At 42.7% G+C, this 15,682-nt stretch overlaps 1 protein-coding gene across 5 annotated transcripts in view; it reads right to left on the bottom strand.

Moving 5' to 3' along the window:
- Positions 1-4,906: 4,906 nt before the first annotated feature.
- Positions 4,907-15,682, bottom strand: part of PDE4DIP (phosphodiesterase 4D interacting protein) — a 738,656-nt gene continuing 727,880 nt past the window's right edge. For 3 of the 5 annotated variants that reach the window (XM_073644096.1, XM_073644092.1, XM_073644093.1), the window contains 2 exons: positions 10,421-10,467; positions 4,908-5,011 (listed from right to left, as the gene is read on the bottom strand). In XM_073644096.1, the coding sequence (XP_073500197.1) occupies positions 4,964-5,011; positions 10,421-10,467 (95 nt within the window). In that variant the 3' untranslated portion in view covers positions 4,908-4,963. Of the gene's footprint in view, positions 5,012-10,420; positions 10,468-15,682 lie in introns of all 5 variants that reach the window. The other 2 variants (XM_073644094.1, XM_073644095.1) reach the window with 2 other exon arrangements.

The raw sequence follows: 15,682 nt of genomic DNA, 5'->3' as shown, positions 1-15,682 counted from the left end.
GCAGAAGAGACTTGTTTGGGCTAAAGAACATAAGGAATGGACATTAGACCAGTGGAAATCTGTTCTTTGGTCTGATGAGTCCAAATTTGAGATCTTTGGTTCCAACCACTGTGTGTTTGTGCGACACAGAAAAGGTTTAACCTCTTTTAACCTCTCTCTTTCGTCAGGTATCTTTCCCTCCTCATTTAAACATGCCATCATAACCCCTTTACTTAAAAAGCCATCCCTGGACCAGAACTGCACTGCTAACTATAGACCTGTCTCTAATCTTCCCTTCATCTCTAAACTCCTGGAACGCTTGGTCCACTCCCGTCTAATCCGCTATCTCTCAGACAACTCTCTCCTCGACCCTATACAATCTGGTTTCCGCTCCTTACACTCCACTGAAACTGCCCTCACTAAAGTCTCTAACGATCTACTAACAGCCAAATCCAAAGGTCACTGCTCCCTGCTGATTCTCCTGGATCTCTCTGCAGCATTTGACACTGTGGATCACCAGCTCCTCCTCACTATGCTCTGCTCTATAGGCCTCAAGGAAACCGTTCTCTCCTGGTTCTCCACCTACCTCTCTGACCGCTCCTTCACTGTATCTTTTGCCGGCTCCTCTTCCCCTCCTCATCCCCTTACTATCGGGGTTCCTCAGGGCTCAGTCCTAGGCCCCCTCCTCTTCTCTCTATACACTGCCCCTATTGGACAAACAATCAGCAGATTTGGGTTCCAGTATCATCTCTATGCTGACGACACCCAACTATACACTTCTTCCCCTGACATCACCCCTACCCTAATACAAAACACCAAGGATTGTTTATCTGCTGTGTCTAGCATCATGTCCTCCCTCTATCTCAAATTGAATCTCTCCAAAACTGAACTTCTTGTGTTTCCCCCCTCTAGTAACCTAACTCTACCTAATATCGAAATTACCTTGGAGGGGTCAACCATAACTCCCAAGCAGCACGCCCGCTGCCTTGGGGTCATATTCGACACTAACCTTTCCTTTACTCCTTATATCCGATCACTCACTCGCTCTTGTCACCTGCATCTTAAAAACATATCCAGAATCCGACCTTTTCTCACTTTGGAAACTGCTAAAACTCTTACTGTCGCTCTTATTCACTCTCGTCTGGACTACTGCAACTCTCTTCTGATCGGTCTCCCTCTTACCAAAATTTCCCCTCTCCAATCTGTCCTGAATGCGGCAGCCAGGGTCGTATTTATGTCCAGCCGCTTCACCGATGCCTCCACCTTGTGCCAGTCATTACACTGGTTACCCATTCACTACAGGGTCCAATATAAACTCATTGCTCTCACCCACAAAGCTCTCTACAGTTCTGCACCACCTTATATCTCCTCTCTCATCTCAGTCTATCGTCCTACACGTGCCCTCCGTTCCACAAATGACCTAAGGCTAACATCCCCCATAATCCGAACCTCACACCTCCGTCTCCAAGACTTCTCTCGTGCTGCACCAGTTCTCTGGAATGCTCTACCCCAGACGATCCGATTGATGCCTAGCCCCGATGTCTTCAAGCGCGCTTTAAAAACCCATCTCTTTAAACAAGCCTACCACCTCAACTACTCAGTAAACTAACTTTCCCCTGTTCCCTCCTAAATACTATTCAGAATCTGCACCCTACTGCTCATCTGTTTCTACACCCTCCATGCACTCGATAACTGCACTCGGTAATTGAGTATTGCACTTTAACATACAGGCTGATGACCGGATCATACAGATTTATATGATAATCCCGACTTATTATAATTGCCAGACCTGAAATAACAAGCACTTTCCACCTATTGTGTCCCCCCATTTCCATGTAGATTGTAAGCTTGCGAGCAGGGACCTCACTCCTGATGTAACTGTTAAACTGTCTCACCTTGTATTGAATTTATTGTTTGTACATGTCCCCGCTTAATTGTAAAGTGCTGCGGAATATGTTGGCGCTATATAAATAAAAATTATTATTATTATTAAAGGTGAACGGAAGGACTCTACATGCCTGGTTCCCACCATGAAGCATGGTGGAGGAGGTGTGATGGTGTGGGGGTGCTTTGCTGGTGACACTGTTGGGGATTTATTCAAAATTGAAGGCATGCTGAACCAGCATGGCTACCACAGCATCTTGCAGCGGCATGCTATTCCATCCGGTTTGCGTTTAGTTGGACCATCATTTATTTTTCAACAGGACAATGACCCCAAACACACCTCCAGGCTGTGTAAGGGCTATTTGACCAAGGAGGAGAGTGATGGGGTGCTACGCCAGGTGACCTGGCCTCCACAGTCACCAGACCTGAACCCAATCGAAATGGTTTGGGGTGAGCTGGAACTTAGAGTGAAGGCAAAAGGGCCAACAAGTGCTAAGCATCTCTGGGAACTCCTTCAAGATTGTTGGAAGACCATTTCCGGTGACTTTCACTTGAAGCTCATCAAGAGAATGCCAAGAGTGTGCAAAGCAGTCATCAAAGCAAAAGGTGGCTATTTTGAAGAACCTAGAATATAAGACTTATTTTCAGTTGTTTCACACTTTTTTGTTAAGTATATAATTCCACATGTGTAGTTTTGATGCCTTCAGTGTGAATGTACAATTTTGATAGTCATGAAAATACAGAAAAATCTTTAAATGAGGTGTGTCCAAACTTTTGGTCTGTACTGTAGCAGAGTTGGACCATGTTCTAGGACATATTGAATATCATCGGACCGGTGAGGAATATGGTGTCTTTATTATTTTTTTATTTTACATTAATAAATGAGTAAAAGACGGTGGGGAGTGTTTAATTCAATTAAAGGACTTTTTCTGTGCGCTGGCTAGCACAAATAGAGCGGACAGCACGTCCTTTTTTTTTTACACTGTGTACCCCAGTCAATCACAACCATGCCAATACTTGTCATGGCTGTGATTGAGCCAGAAGTGCCCACATTGGCAAAGCTTGTCGATTGGCTGAGCCTGTCAACAAACTTTGTTCAGGCTGCCGAACCTGAACAATAGCACGGACATCCTAGAGAAGTCCGTGTTTGGTACGTACCCCAAACTTTACTGTTCGGGTACACCCATCCCTAGCAATTTCTAATTTTTCCAACAAAATGTACAAAACTTTTTTTTTTTCTTTTAGAGATCACATAATCACGTTTGAAGTGACTTTGAGGGGCTATATGACAGAAAATACCCAAAAGTGACACCATTTTAAAAACTGCATCCTTCAAAGCGCTTAAAGCCACATTCAAGATGTTTTTTTTAACCCTTTAGGTGCTTAACAGGAATTAAAGCAATGTGGAAGGAAAAAATTAACATTTTCATTTTTCCCACAAAAAATATTCTTTTAGTTCCAAATTTAGAATTTTTACAAGACCTTGTAGAACCCATACATTGTGCCCAGCTTGTGCCTCTGGAGACAAGGACCCAGTAAATTAAGTGGGCTCTCATTGCTACAGAAATGCCAAACGTGGATGCTAACTGCGGTTTAGGCACACTGAGGGGCATTTTTATTTGGGAGCGCAGTATTCGCTGGATTTCTTTTGGATGCGAGGAGGTGAACTTACACTGTCATACATTGTAAAATTATTTTTAGAACATACTGTGATTCAACATGCATGCTAACATCTTTAAAGGGATTCCAGTTTAAGTCTAAATTTAGGCAGGTGATCTATGAGAGAAGTGGTAAAGAAATCAGTTGGCATGTGACCACAAGAATACGAATATTGTATCATATGAATGATCTTGCAGTGATCACTCAAATTGGGGAACAGAATCTTAATAGTGTAAACATTACATACTGTATGTTAGACTTGTTACCTAATTTTATATCCAGAAAACCTCTGTTAGGCTATGTGCCCACGATGCAGAAATGCTCTGGATTTTTCCTGAGCATTTCTGCATCTCCCTGGCAGAAAAAAAGTATGCGGATTGTACATGTGTTTTTCCTGCCATGGACAAGCGGAAGTGAAGCGTTCTTCACTTTCATTTCCGCATGCGGGTTGACAAGCGCTTTCCAAGCGATTTTAGCATCACTTGGAAAGTGCTTGACAACTTGGTCACACTATATAAATCCATGCAAACGGCATGGATTTATATAGTGTGACCCCAAAGAATGTCAAAAAATAAATCTATACTTTCCTTTCGATGGCCCCCGCAGTCTTGATTCGCTCCGTCCTGGCTTGCCGGCAGCTCGCTGTACACTAAAGGACCTGCTGACGTCAGCGGTCGCGTGACCCGTCACATAACTACATGACGTCATGGCAGGTCCTTAAGACCATCGCGAGCTGCCGGCAAGCCAAGACGCATCGCCAAGGACACCAGGGGCCATCAGAAGGTAAGTATAATGTATATTTTTTTGACAGGTACTATGGTACCCGGGTCGGTAGGAGAGTCTCCTCTTCTCCAAACTCGGGTACCATCTGAACATTTAAACGCATGGAATCCGCATCTGCAGATGCAGTGATGCGGATTCCATGCGATCCAATGCAAGTCAATGGCGGCGAAAACGCCTCGCTTCCGCAAAATAATTGGTAGTGCTGCGGATTTTTCCACAATAATACGCGGCGGAAATGTCCAGAGCATGTGCACAGCACATGCGGATTATCATTGGTTTACATGGCAGGCCTTCTACCAAGTGTTTTTTAAGCGTTTCTGCAGCGGAATTGCCGCTGTGGAAACGCTTAAAAAACGCATAGTGGGCACACAGCTTAAGTGTTGTGGGAAAAGACTTGACAAAATGTACTAATTTCTAATATTACAACTAAATGAAACAATAATAATATTAATTATACTGATTTAAATGAATGGTAAAACTAACACCTACAAATCATGAACAGATTTGACAACAATTTGATTTAATATTTTTTTAATGTTTACAATTCTTAAATTCAAATTATAACAGAAAAATTATATTATAAAGTTTTATTAACTATTTAACATTTTAAGAAGTAATAATCATCCACATATTCTCTTATCTTTAGGCTTCTTTTATTTCAGGTCAGCTGAATAGATGGTTGTAACCCATTGTGGCTGCATTTGACCTAGATGTGAAGATAGAAGTAAATGTGTCTCTTAGAAGTCATATATGTAAAATATTTTTTCTTTTCTGGAAATAGATATTAATAGATATAAATGAATTGTAAAATATTGATCATATTTATGTTTACCTCCTATTATTGCTTAGAATCCTTGTTAACATTTGAACTGTTTCCTCATGGCTCATGCAGACGTCAGTGCAAATCTGTCCGAGTACAACGAAGGCATGGTCTGGCCAATGCTCTCCAGACTGGGGCATGAAAGCTTCATGTATTTCTATGATGCTGTCATGCTCTGGCTAGGAGACTGGTGGCCAGTGCGTGCATTGCGGTCCAGGATCAGACCAAGTTCCACTGATGTCTGCATGAGCCCTAATAGTTTTCAGTTTCAAATTGGCTGAATTCTGGGTGGTTGCTTTTGGCAATCCTTACACATTTTGTAAGTGCTATCTTTTCTTTTTTTGCTATGTCCCTTACAGCCGCGCAAGAAATGGGGAATTTCTCCACCCTGCCAGCTGATAGGACAGGTAGAAATAATAGTTTATATAAAATATTTTATACCAAAAAATATTTTTTTTCCTATTTTCCACTCCAAAATTTGGGGTGCGTCTTATAGTCTGAAAAATACAATATATAAATTTTGATTACAACATTTCAAAAAATTATATAAAAACATGTTAAAAAGTGGGAAACAACAAGATGGCGCCACAATCCAATATAGTGTGTAACAACAAGCAGTGCATCATATTAGCTGTATTGCATTTCAATCATATAAGGACTGGTTACATCTAAGACATGCTGCAAACATACTAATGTTAGTATAACATCAAAATAAGATATATTTTAACCAGCAAAGAGTATGCTAGTGAAACACTACTAGGAGAGCATTATCAAATACAGGGTGTTACCTGAGATAGGATGTGGTGTCGAACCTCGATGCACGCTTCAACGTACCACCATCTTGTGGTTTCCCATTTTTTTTAAATATTTTCATATCATTTTTTGTAATGTTATCAATAAAATGTATATATGCTTTTTGGCTACTTATGGTTGTTGCGTACATTCTTTTTATATGATTGCATGTATTTTGACTTCTAGTCTAATCTTTGTTCAACTTTTTTTGAGTGAATTATTTGGGGTATGTGGCATACAATCTTGTTTGCTGAAAGAGTTCCTTTCAGCAAATTTTTTTATGTTGAACTAGACATTGCATGTAATAGTAGTTGCAGAGCGGAATTAAACATTTTTTATTTTTTTAATTCGCTTCTCAAAGTACTCTGCACCTAATAATTAATTTTTTTAAGTCTAGGTGGGTGTTATCAGAGTTTTTTTCCATCTATATGATGCTGACCTATCATAAGCAGACACCAACAATCCAAGAAAAGAAGAGTACAGTTTAGAGTAGGTTTCTCAGTGTGTGAATTGTAATGACAGACAGTCTGATCTCCTGATCTAACCTCTTGCATGTGTCAGCGTCGGGGTACAAGCAGTGTAGCTGAATTTAGCTGTGTCACATTACAAACCCTTCTATCAACTCTCCTGAATACTGAGTGTGTAAGTATCACACTTATGTCTGCTCTGCTCAAGCAACTTGTAATTGCTCTGAAGTGATTTCAGAGCAGGCTGTCATTACAAGCTATGGTCGGGGTGTGTTCTTATTTTTATTGAGTGTTCCAGCCTGCTTATGATTGGTCAGCAACATACAGGGAGAAAAAGTACACACCCCCAATGAAAAAATGGGATTTAAAAATAGTTAACTCATTAGGTTCCAAAAACTTTGATCACTATTATCTTTGCAACAGAGAGGCAAATTTAAAAAAATAAACAATGTTTCATGCTACTCTGCCGCCACTATTATATCCTGTGTCCAATTCAACATGAAAAATTTGGTGAAAAGTCCTCTAACAAGAATGCATGTCTTTTTATCAACATTTTGTCTATGCAACTAGCACTTTAACATCAAATTATTAGTGGTATTTTTTTCACATAGTAAAATCTTGCTTCCATACAGCTGCTTACTTAAATTCTAATATATTTTATACTTTTTTAAATATGCAAACTGCATCATCAGAGAGGAAGAGGACTAGAACTCTAGTGCCACCTATTGGAAGTAGCAATCCTAAAAGTCAATATCAAGCTTTTAATGAACCTTGCCACATGACTTAAAATAAAAGCCAAATCAGACTCTCAATTTGCTACCCTGGCATGTCAGTCATGTCACTCTCCACATGAAGAGATGTTAGCCCTTAGGTCCCATAAACTAATGATCATGACTAAATAAAGTATTGACTTATTTTAATCTTTTGTCATTTGGTGTTCATCAATTTATGAATAGGTGTTTCATATATTTCAGATGTATCCCCTCACTAGATACTTTTTTTTTTAGTGTTTAGGTGTATATTTTGATATGTGGAGTGAAACAACAGATATTTTCTATGACCATTTGCATTTGGTTTGCCAGCATTCCAGCAATAAAATATAAAGAGCAATGGCTGTCATTGAAGTTCTCATATATTTCTTGTGTCTCATGTAGCCAGCTTTATTTTAGGGAAATTTTAGGCTTAATCATACATGCTTGGTTTTAGGTATGTAAAGGCAACCTTACAGGAGATGAGGGCAGCAGGAATCAGATACGTTTTACTCTAAAACACTGTGAAAAAAACATACATTGAGAACCTAGCAGGTCTTCTCCCTGTCACACTTCCTTAGACTGACAGGTCTTTCTGTATACTCACTCCTTAAGAAAGCTCTTTAAGTCTAAGGAAGCGAAACAAGGGAAAGGCTGCCAATGTGCTGCCTCTTGGCCTCGTCATCTCAGTCACATCGTCACAGCTTCTTAAAGTATGTTTTCTCTTAAACTCCATATCATTTCAGAGTAAAAAAAATAAGCGACTGCAATAGCGCAGTCAGTGTCTAATTCAAGCTGCCTATGTTATAAGCAGCATGAATATCATTTAAGTTTCCTTTAATGCACATTATATACAGTGGGCCCGAACCATAAAGATCGGCATTGTTCACATCGATCTTGATGAGAGGGCATGCTTGTGTCAGACACATAGGCAGATTATAATGAGGACGATCTGGGCTACTGCTTGGGCCCCCGGACCGCTCCCCCAGCAGCGGCGCACGGCCGCTGCTTCTTCTTCGGCCAGGCCAGCACTGCAGCAGTTAACTTCCCTGTGTGCTGGCCCGGCCGCGTCACTGCTAGGAGACACGGCCCTGTGCGCGGCCGTGTCTCCTAGATGTGACGTCAAGCAGTGCGCGACCGGCCTGCACTGCTACTTACCACCGGAGAGGAGCAGGAGCCAGGAGGACTGGAGCCGAGCCGGGGGATGGTGAGTGTGTGTGTGTATATATATGTGTGTGTGTATATGTATGTAGAGTGTGTGTGTGTGTGTATGTATATATATATATGTGTGTGTGTGCAGGCAGATATCATTGTGTGATGTCTGTTTATATGTATTTTTGTGTTTATATGTCTGTATATGTTTGTGCATGCGTGACTGCTTGCGGCCTCCTGCTGAGTATAGATGGCGCTGTGCGGCCTCCTGCTGTCTCTAGGGGGGGTACCGTGCGGCCTCCCGCTGTGTATAGATGGCGCCGTGCAGCCTCCAGTTGTGTATAGATGGCACCGTGCTGCCTCCCGCTATGTATAGATGGCGCCGTGAAGCCTCCCGCTGTGTATAGATGGCACCGTGCGGCCCCCCGCTGTGTATAGGTGGTGCCGTGCGGCCTCCCGCTGTGTATAGGTGGCGCCGTGCGGCCTCCTGCTGTGTATAGGTGGCGCCGTGCGGCCTCCCGCTGTCTATAGGTGGCGCCGTGCGGCCTCCCGCTGTGTATAGGTGGCGCCGTGCGGCCTCCCGCTGTGTATAGCTGGCTACGTGCGGCCTCCTGTTGTGTATAGATGGCTACGTGTGCTCAATATTGAGTCATACAATTAATGTAAGGCTATGTGCCCACGATGCAGAAATGCTCCGGATTTTTTTGAGCGTTTCTGCATCTCCCTGGCAGAGAAAACACATGCGGATTGTACATGCGGATTGTACATGTGTTTTTCCTGCCAGGGACAAGCGGATGTGAAGCGTTCTTCACATGCATTTCTGCATGCGGGTTGACAAGCGCTTTCCAAGCGATTTTAGCATCACTTGGAAAGTGCTTGACAACTTGGTCACACTATATAAATCCATGCAACCAGCATGGATTTATATAGTGTGACCGTAAAGGAATGGTAAAAAATAAATATATAATTACCTTCTGATGGCCTGCCGATGTCAGCGGTCGCGTGACCCGTCACATGACTAAATGACGTCATGGCAGGTCCTTTTCAGGCCATCGCGAGCTGCCGGCAAGCCAGGACGCATCGGATAAAGACACCGGGGGCCATCAGAAGGTAAGTATAATATTTATTTTTTATTTTTTTACAGGTTCTATGGTACCCAGGTCCGGAGGAGAGTCCATCCGCACATTGAAAGATTTGGATTCTGCATGTACAGATGCAGTGATGCGGATTCCATGCGTTCCAATGCAAGTCAATGGCGGCGAAGGCGCCGCACTTCCGCATAACAATTGGTAGTGCTGCGGATTTTTCCACAATGATAATCCGCAGTGGAAATTTCGGCAGCATCTGCACAGCACATGCGGATTATCATTGGGGAACATGGCAGACCTTCTACCAAGCGTTTTTAAGGGTTTCTGCAGCGGAATTGCCTCTGCGGAAACGCTTAAACGCATAGTGGGCACACAGCCTAAAAAAAATTATTATAATTAATATTGTGCCAAATTAATTTCACGTGAACTATCACATGATCTATCACAGGGGATCATGTGACATGTCACGTGATACATCAGGTGTGTGTGTGTGGGCGGGGCCTTTGCTACTCTTAATCCACCCCTGGTCAGACACTCCTTTTTCCGGAAGAGATGTGTACCTTTTCATGTATCAGGAGTGCTGGATGAGTGGCGTGCACCTCTGTGAGCGCCTCGCCACAAATCCTACTCCAGCCTCTGCTGCAGTTAGATTTGTGGCGTAGTGAATGCCGTCGCTCATCATTAATTTAAGAAGCAGCGGTCACCACGCCCCCTGTCCCGCTCCGGCTCCACTCAGTTTGGAAGAATTGGGAAAAACTGGCATAAAGACAACAGGAGTTGCAAAATTTAGACACCGCTCCGAGGTGCACCTAAATTTTGCGACTTTTGAAAGCTGTTATGCCCGAATTCTGGCGTGAAAGCTTTGATCCCAATGTGTTATAGTCTATCATTTATTTATTCAGTCATTATATTTTAATGACCTTTTGTCTTTATTTCTCTTTGTATAAGTTCTTATTTTAGACTATACATTTTTTAATCAGTTGTCACTGAACGTAGTTGATAGCAGTTAAGGTACTAATAGTATACTAAAAGTTATCAATCACTTACCTGAAGATTTAATCTTGCTTTCTTTAAGGCACCATAGGTAGTTGTAACTGCAATAAAACATAAAAGTATGCTCAATAGTGAAACATAAGTTAAATGCCTCAGTATTACAATTTATACTGTATTTACAGGTCTACATGCTGCATAAAAACATACAAGTATTTAAGTATATTACTTTAGTCCTACTGCTTAAAATTCAGTTTACCCACATCTAAATCTAGTGTCTGCTTTAGGCCATGTTCACACATTCAGTATTTAGTCAGTATTTTACATCAGTATTTGTAAGCCAAAACCAGGAGTGGGTAAAAAATGTAGAAGTGGTGACGTGTTTCTATAAGGCTACATTCACACTATCAGTATTTACAGTATTTGTAACAGTGTAGAGTATTTTCCTCTGACTGTTCCACTCCTGATTTTGGCTTACAACTACTGATTTAAAATATTGACCAAATACTGACCGTGTGAACGAGGCCTTAGTATCCCCATTGTATCTGCTTTAGCTAGGACATTGCTGTCTAAAAAAGGGTTGATCATTCTATTTATTCTTATTTCGTGTACTGTATCTGGTATTTTCAGTGTTTATTTTTTTTCCACAATTGTTTTTTTTCCCTGAAAGTTTTGCAGAAAATTCACTGTGTGCTTGTAAGGAGGACAAGAGACAAGACAAGTACAGTTGATGCCTAACCGAGTAACCGAACACCGCCATCTGCTGGTCAAAGGCAAAAGTGAAAGTAAAGAGAGAATTATAGTAGTAGTAACTAGAGATTAACGAGCACTAAAATGCTCGGATGCTCGTTGCTCGGGTCGAGCAAATCATAACGCTCGGATGCTTGACTCGAGCAACGAGCCCAATATAAGTCAATAGGAAACTCGAGCATTTTAAAAATTGGCCAAATTGGTGGGAACAGTGCTAAAATGATATGGGAACAGCATGGGGAAGACCCCTGGAAGCATCTCTGACTCCCAGGTCACTGCTGTCAACAATGTTGTCAGAATATTACGCCACTTTTACGGACTGACAATAAAACAAACAAAAACAAAGCTAAAATGGATTTCCTGGAAAAAATGTTAAGGAACATTCTTCCCAGGTTAATGACCTGTATATAAGGCAAAATAAATAACCAAAAACAAAAGTGCTCTTCCACACCTTGGGCTATGTTCACACTTAGCGTTTTTGATGCGTTTTTGCACTTTTGCATTGCTTTCAACGGTGAAAAATACATTCACCGGTAAATGTAATTTTAACATTTTACTACCTTATCTGGCCATGTGGTGTGTGAAACATGATCAGAAACATCCTGTTTCATTTATGAAGGAGGGACTGTGAAAGTCACAAAGCCTATTTTTACAAGGCCATCAGGCGGCCCTTACTATTGTTAGAGGGCCAGCAGTCGTCCCTCACTATTGTTAGAGGGCCATTAGCTGGCTATGCTTTGTTGTTCCTATTATTAAGGAGTGGGTCTCCTATACTGTTATTGTGTATGCAGTGACTGCAAGGGCTGCCAAAAATTAGGACGCTCTCCAATACCCCTTTGAAGAGAACTAGAGGAGGGCATCATTGAAAATTTTTTTCCCATTATTAACCCCTTCGCAACCTTGGGTTTTGTCGTTTTTACTTTTTCGTTTTTTGCTTCCCTTGTTCCCAGAGCCATAGCGTCTTATTTTTTTGGACAATGTGGCCGTGTGAGGGCTTATTTTTTGCGGGACAAGTTGTACTTTTCAACGCCATTACTAGTTTTACCATATCGTGTGCGGGAAAACGGTAAAAAAATTCCAAGTGCGGTAAAATTGCAAAAAAAGTGCAATACCACAGTTGTTTTTTATTTATTTTTTTTACCACATTCACTGAATGCTAAAACTGATTTGCCATTCTTATTCTCCAGGTCATTACGAGTTCGTAGACACCAAACATGTATAGGTTATTTTATATTTAAGTGGTGAAAAAAAATTCCAAAATTTGGTAAAAAAATTTAAAAAAAAATAGCGCCATTTTCCGAGACCTGTAGCGTCTCCATTTTTCAGGATCTGGGGCTGGATGAGGGCTTATTTTTTGCGCGCCGGGCTGATGTTTTTATTGATAACATTTTGGGGTAGATCCGATGTTTTGATCGCCCGTTATTGCATTTTATTGCAATTTTGCGGTGACCAAAAAACGTAATTCTGGCGTTTAGAATTTTTTTCTCGTTACACCGTTTACCGATCGGATTAATTCTTTTTTTATATTTATAGATCTGGCGATTATGAACGCGGCGATACCAAATATGTGTATGTGGGTTTTTTTTTTATATATTTTATTTTGAATGGGGTGAAAGGGAGGTGATTTAAACTTTTATATTTTTTTTATATTTTTAAAAACATTTTTTTTTCACTTACTGCATGCTTCAATAGTCTCCATAGGAGACTAGAAGCAGCAGTTGTCTGATCGTCTCTGCTACATACAGGGGACCAGCAGATCCCCTGCATATAGCAGAAATGGTCCTGTGCTATGAGCGCCGACCACTAGGTGGCGCTCATAGCGACGAGATCATGACAACCACAGGCGTCTGCTGCAGACCCTGGGTTGTCATGCACGCCCATCGGTGACCCGCGATCACGTGACGGGGTCGCCGGTGGGCGGGGCTTATGACGCGCAACCCGGAAGCGCGCGTTAATTGTCGCTGTCGGAGATTGACAGCGGCATTTATCATGTTAACAGCCGCGGGTGGATCGCGATTCCACCCGCGGCTGTTGCGGGCACATGTCAGCTGTAAGAATCAGCTGACATGTGCTCGGTTCAGTGCGGGCTCAGCGCCGGAGCCCTCACTGAACCGGGGGTACGCAAATGTGCGTACTAATACGGCAAGGGTTGGAAAGGGGTTAAGGAGTGGGTCTCCTATACTGGTAATGCCCATGCACTAAGTGTATGGGCTGAAAAACATTCCCCCCCCCCCGGGGGGGTATACATGAACATACTGTATAACATACAGAATGTTAGAGGTAGGCCTCTAAAAGAAATTTCCTATACGAATCACAATCATCCTTAAAAAAAAATTATGTGGGTGTTGTATCATGGTCATCCTGGTGATATGGTGGTGGAGGATGAGGAGAAGGAGGAGGACAACAGAAAATAGACAAAAACAGGAAGTGTATACCCATATCTGGGTGTGAAGACGTGCATGGGAATAGACCCCCCCCCCCAAAAAAAAAACACTGGATTTGACTTCCTTGCTATCATCCGGAGGCTGCCCTCCCTGACAGACACCGGCCCTTACCTGTCCCTAGCTACGTGTGATACTCTGGGGTGAGTTACCTATACCATGTACATGATATGCACTGTAGCAATGGAGTTACTGTACAGGACTACGGTATATGTGATCCCCATATACTAAGTGTCACATTCTTTCTTACTCTGCTCTACTCTACTGTTATCTCTATTTCTTTTTGATTATCTGGATTATTATTTTTCTTTTGGATCGGTTTGTCTGCATCTTACTGTTTTACCATCTATATATGGATTTTTTAACATGAAATTATAATAAACTTTTGTATGCAAATATACTTGCCTTTTCTCCTGTTTCATTATATTTTGTTCAAGTTGGCTACATAATATGGGGTGTGAGTGGTTATTTATCCACACCACCCTATTTTGAATCTCAAAATGTGGGCTATTGTGTTTCTCATATCATCCGGTGGTGTTGAGAAATCTGGCCAAGTCCAGCCCTTGTTCATTTTGATAAGAGTCAGTCTGTCAGCATTTTCAGTTGACAGGCGGATGCGCCTATCAGTTAAATTTCCTTGGTGGCACTAAAAACCTGCTTTGACAAAGCGCTAGTGGCAGGGCAGGCCAGGACCTCCAAGGCGTAGAGAGCCTGTTCATGCCACGTGTCCAGCTTGGATACCCAATAGTTATAAGGCACAGAGGACGTTGGTACGATCGGCAAGGTACTCTTTCAGCATCTTCCAAAACGTTTCCCTCCTTGTCAGAGTACCCCACACATCAGGGCCTGGCCGCTGGGAGGGTCTGAGAAAACTGGCCCACACCTTTGACAGTGTTCCCCTGCCTCTGCTGCATTGTATTTGTGTCTCCCTCACCTGTACTCCTTGGTAGTCCAAAGGACTGTGACCTCTGCCGGCAGCGTTTTCAGATGGGAATTTTTTTTAATGATTCTTCAACAAGGGCCTTCTGGTACTGCAACATTTTATTAGACCTCTCTGCCATGGGAAGGAGAGACAGAAAGTTCTCCTTGTATCATGGGTCTAGAAGTGTGACCAACCAGTAATTACTGTCGGCCAAAATGTGTTCAATGCGAGGTTCACGGGAAAGGCAGCGGAACATAGTCAGCCATGTGTGCCAGACTGCTAATAGCCAAGTCTTCCCTGTCCTAACCAAGAGGACGACTGTCCATGCTCTCCTCCTCCTCATCCTACCTCTCCTCAGGCCATCCTCTCTGAACAGACGGTATGACTGCTGTGTGGGTAGTACTGTCTGTAGGGCAGGAAAACAGCTCCTGTTCCTCCTCCTTTTCCACCTCTTCTTTTTCATTATCACCCAATCCGCGTTGAGATGAGATGAGGCTGGGCTGTGTGGCATCACCCTGTATGGTTCCTTGCTCCATCTCTTCGTGCTCCACCTGCAATGCCTCCTCTTTAATTGTGAGCAGCAGATAGAGAAGCGGGATGGTGACGCTAATTATGGCGTCATCACCACTCACCATCTTGGTGGAGTCCTCAAAGTTTTGGAGGACGGTACAGATGTCAGACATCCATGCCCACTCATCAGCTCTTATGTGCGGAGGCTGAGCTGAATACCGACAGGCGTTTTGAAGCTGGTATTCAACAATTGCCCTCCGCTGCTCACAAATCCTTCCCAACATATGCAACGTTGACTTCCAACACGTGGTGACATCGCACACCAGTTGGTGAGCTGGAAGCTGCAAATACTGCTGAAATACGGCGAGGGTGGCGGAAGCTGCAGATCACTTTTGGAAATGGGCACACACGCGGCGTACCTTCACAAGCAGATCAGGCAGATCCAGGTAGGTTTTAAGAAACCGCTGAACCACTATGTTGAGCACATGGGCCAGGCATGGTACGTGTGTGAGCTTGCCTTGCTTCAGAGCGGCTACCAGGTTCCGGCCATTGTCACACACGACCATGCTTGGCTGTAGGTTCAGCTGTGACAGCCACAGATATGCCTGCTCTGTTACAGCTGTCAACAACTCTGCAGCGGTGTGCGGTTTGTCCCCTAAGCACATTAGCTTCAGCACAGTCTGTTTCTGCTTGGCT

This window comes from Phyllobates terribilis, unplaced genomic scaffold (genome assembly GCF_046119375.1).
Source record: "Phyllobates terribilis strain yellow unplaced genomic scaffold, ASM4611937v1 Scaffold_8__6_contigs__length_399053987, whole genome shotgun sequence".
In the NCBI taxonomy this organism is placed as follows: Eukaryota; Metazoa; Chordata; class Amphibia; order Anura; family Dendrobatidae; genus Phyllobates; species Phyllobates terribilis.
The sequence above is the reverse complement of the archived record's forward strand: the minus strand, read 5'-3'. Positions and strand labels throughout refer to the sequence as shown.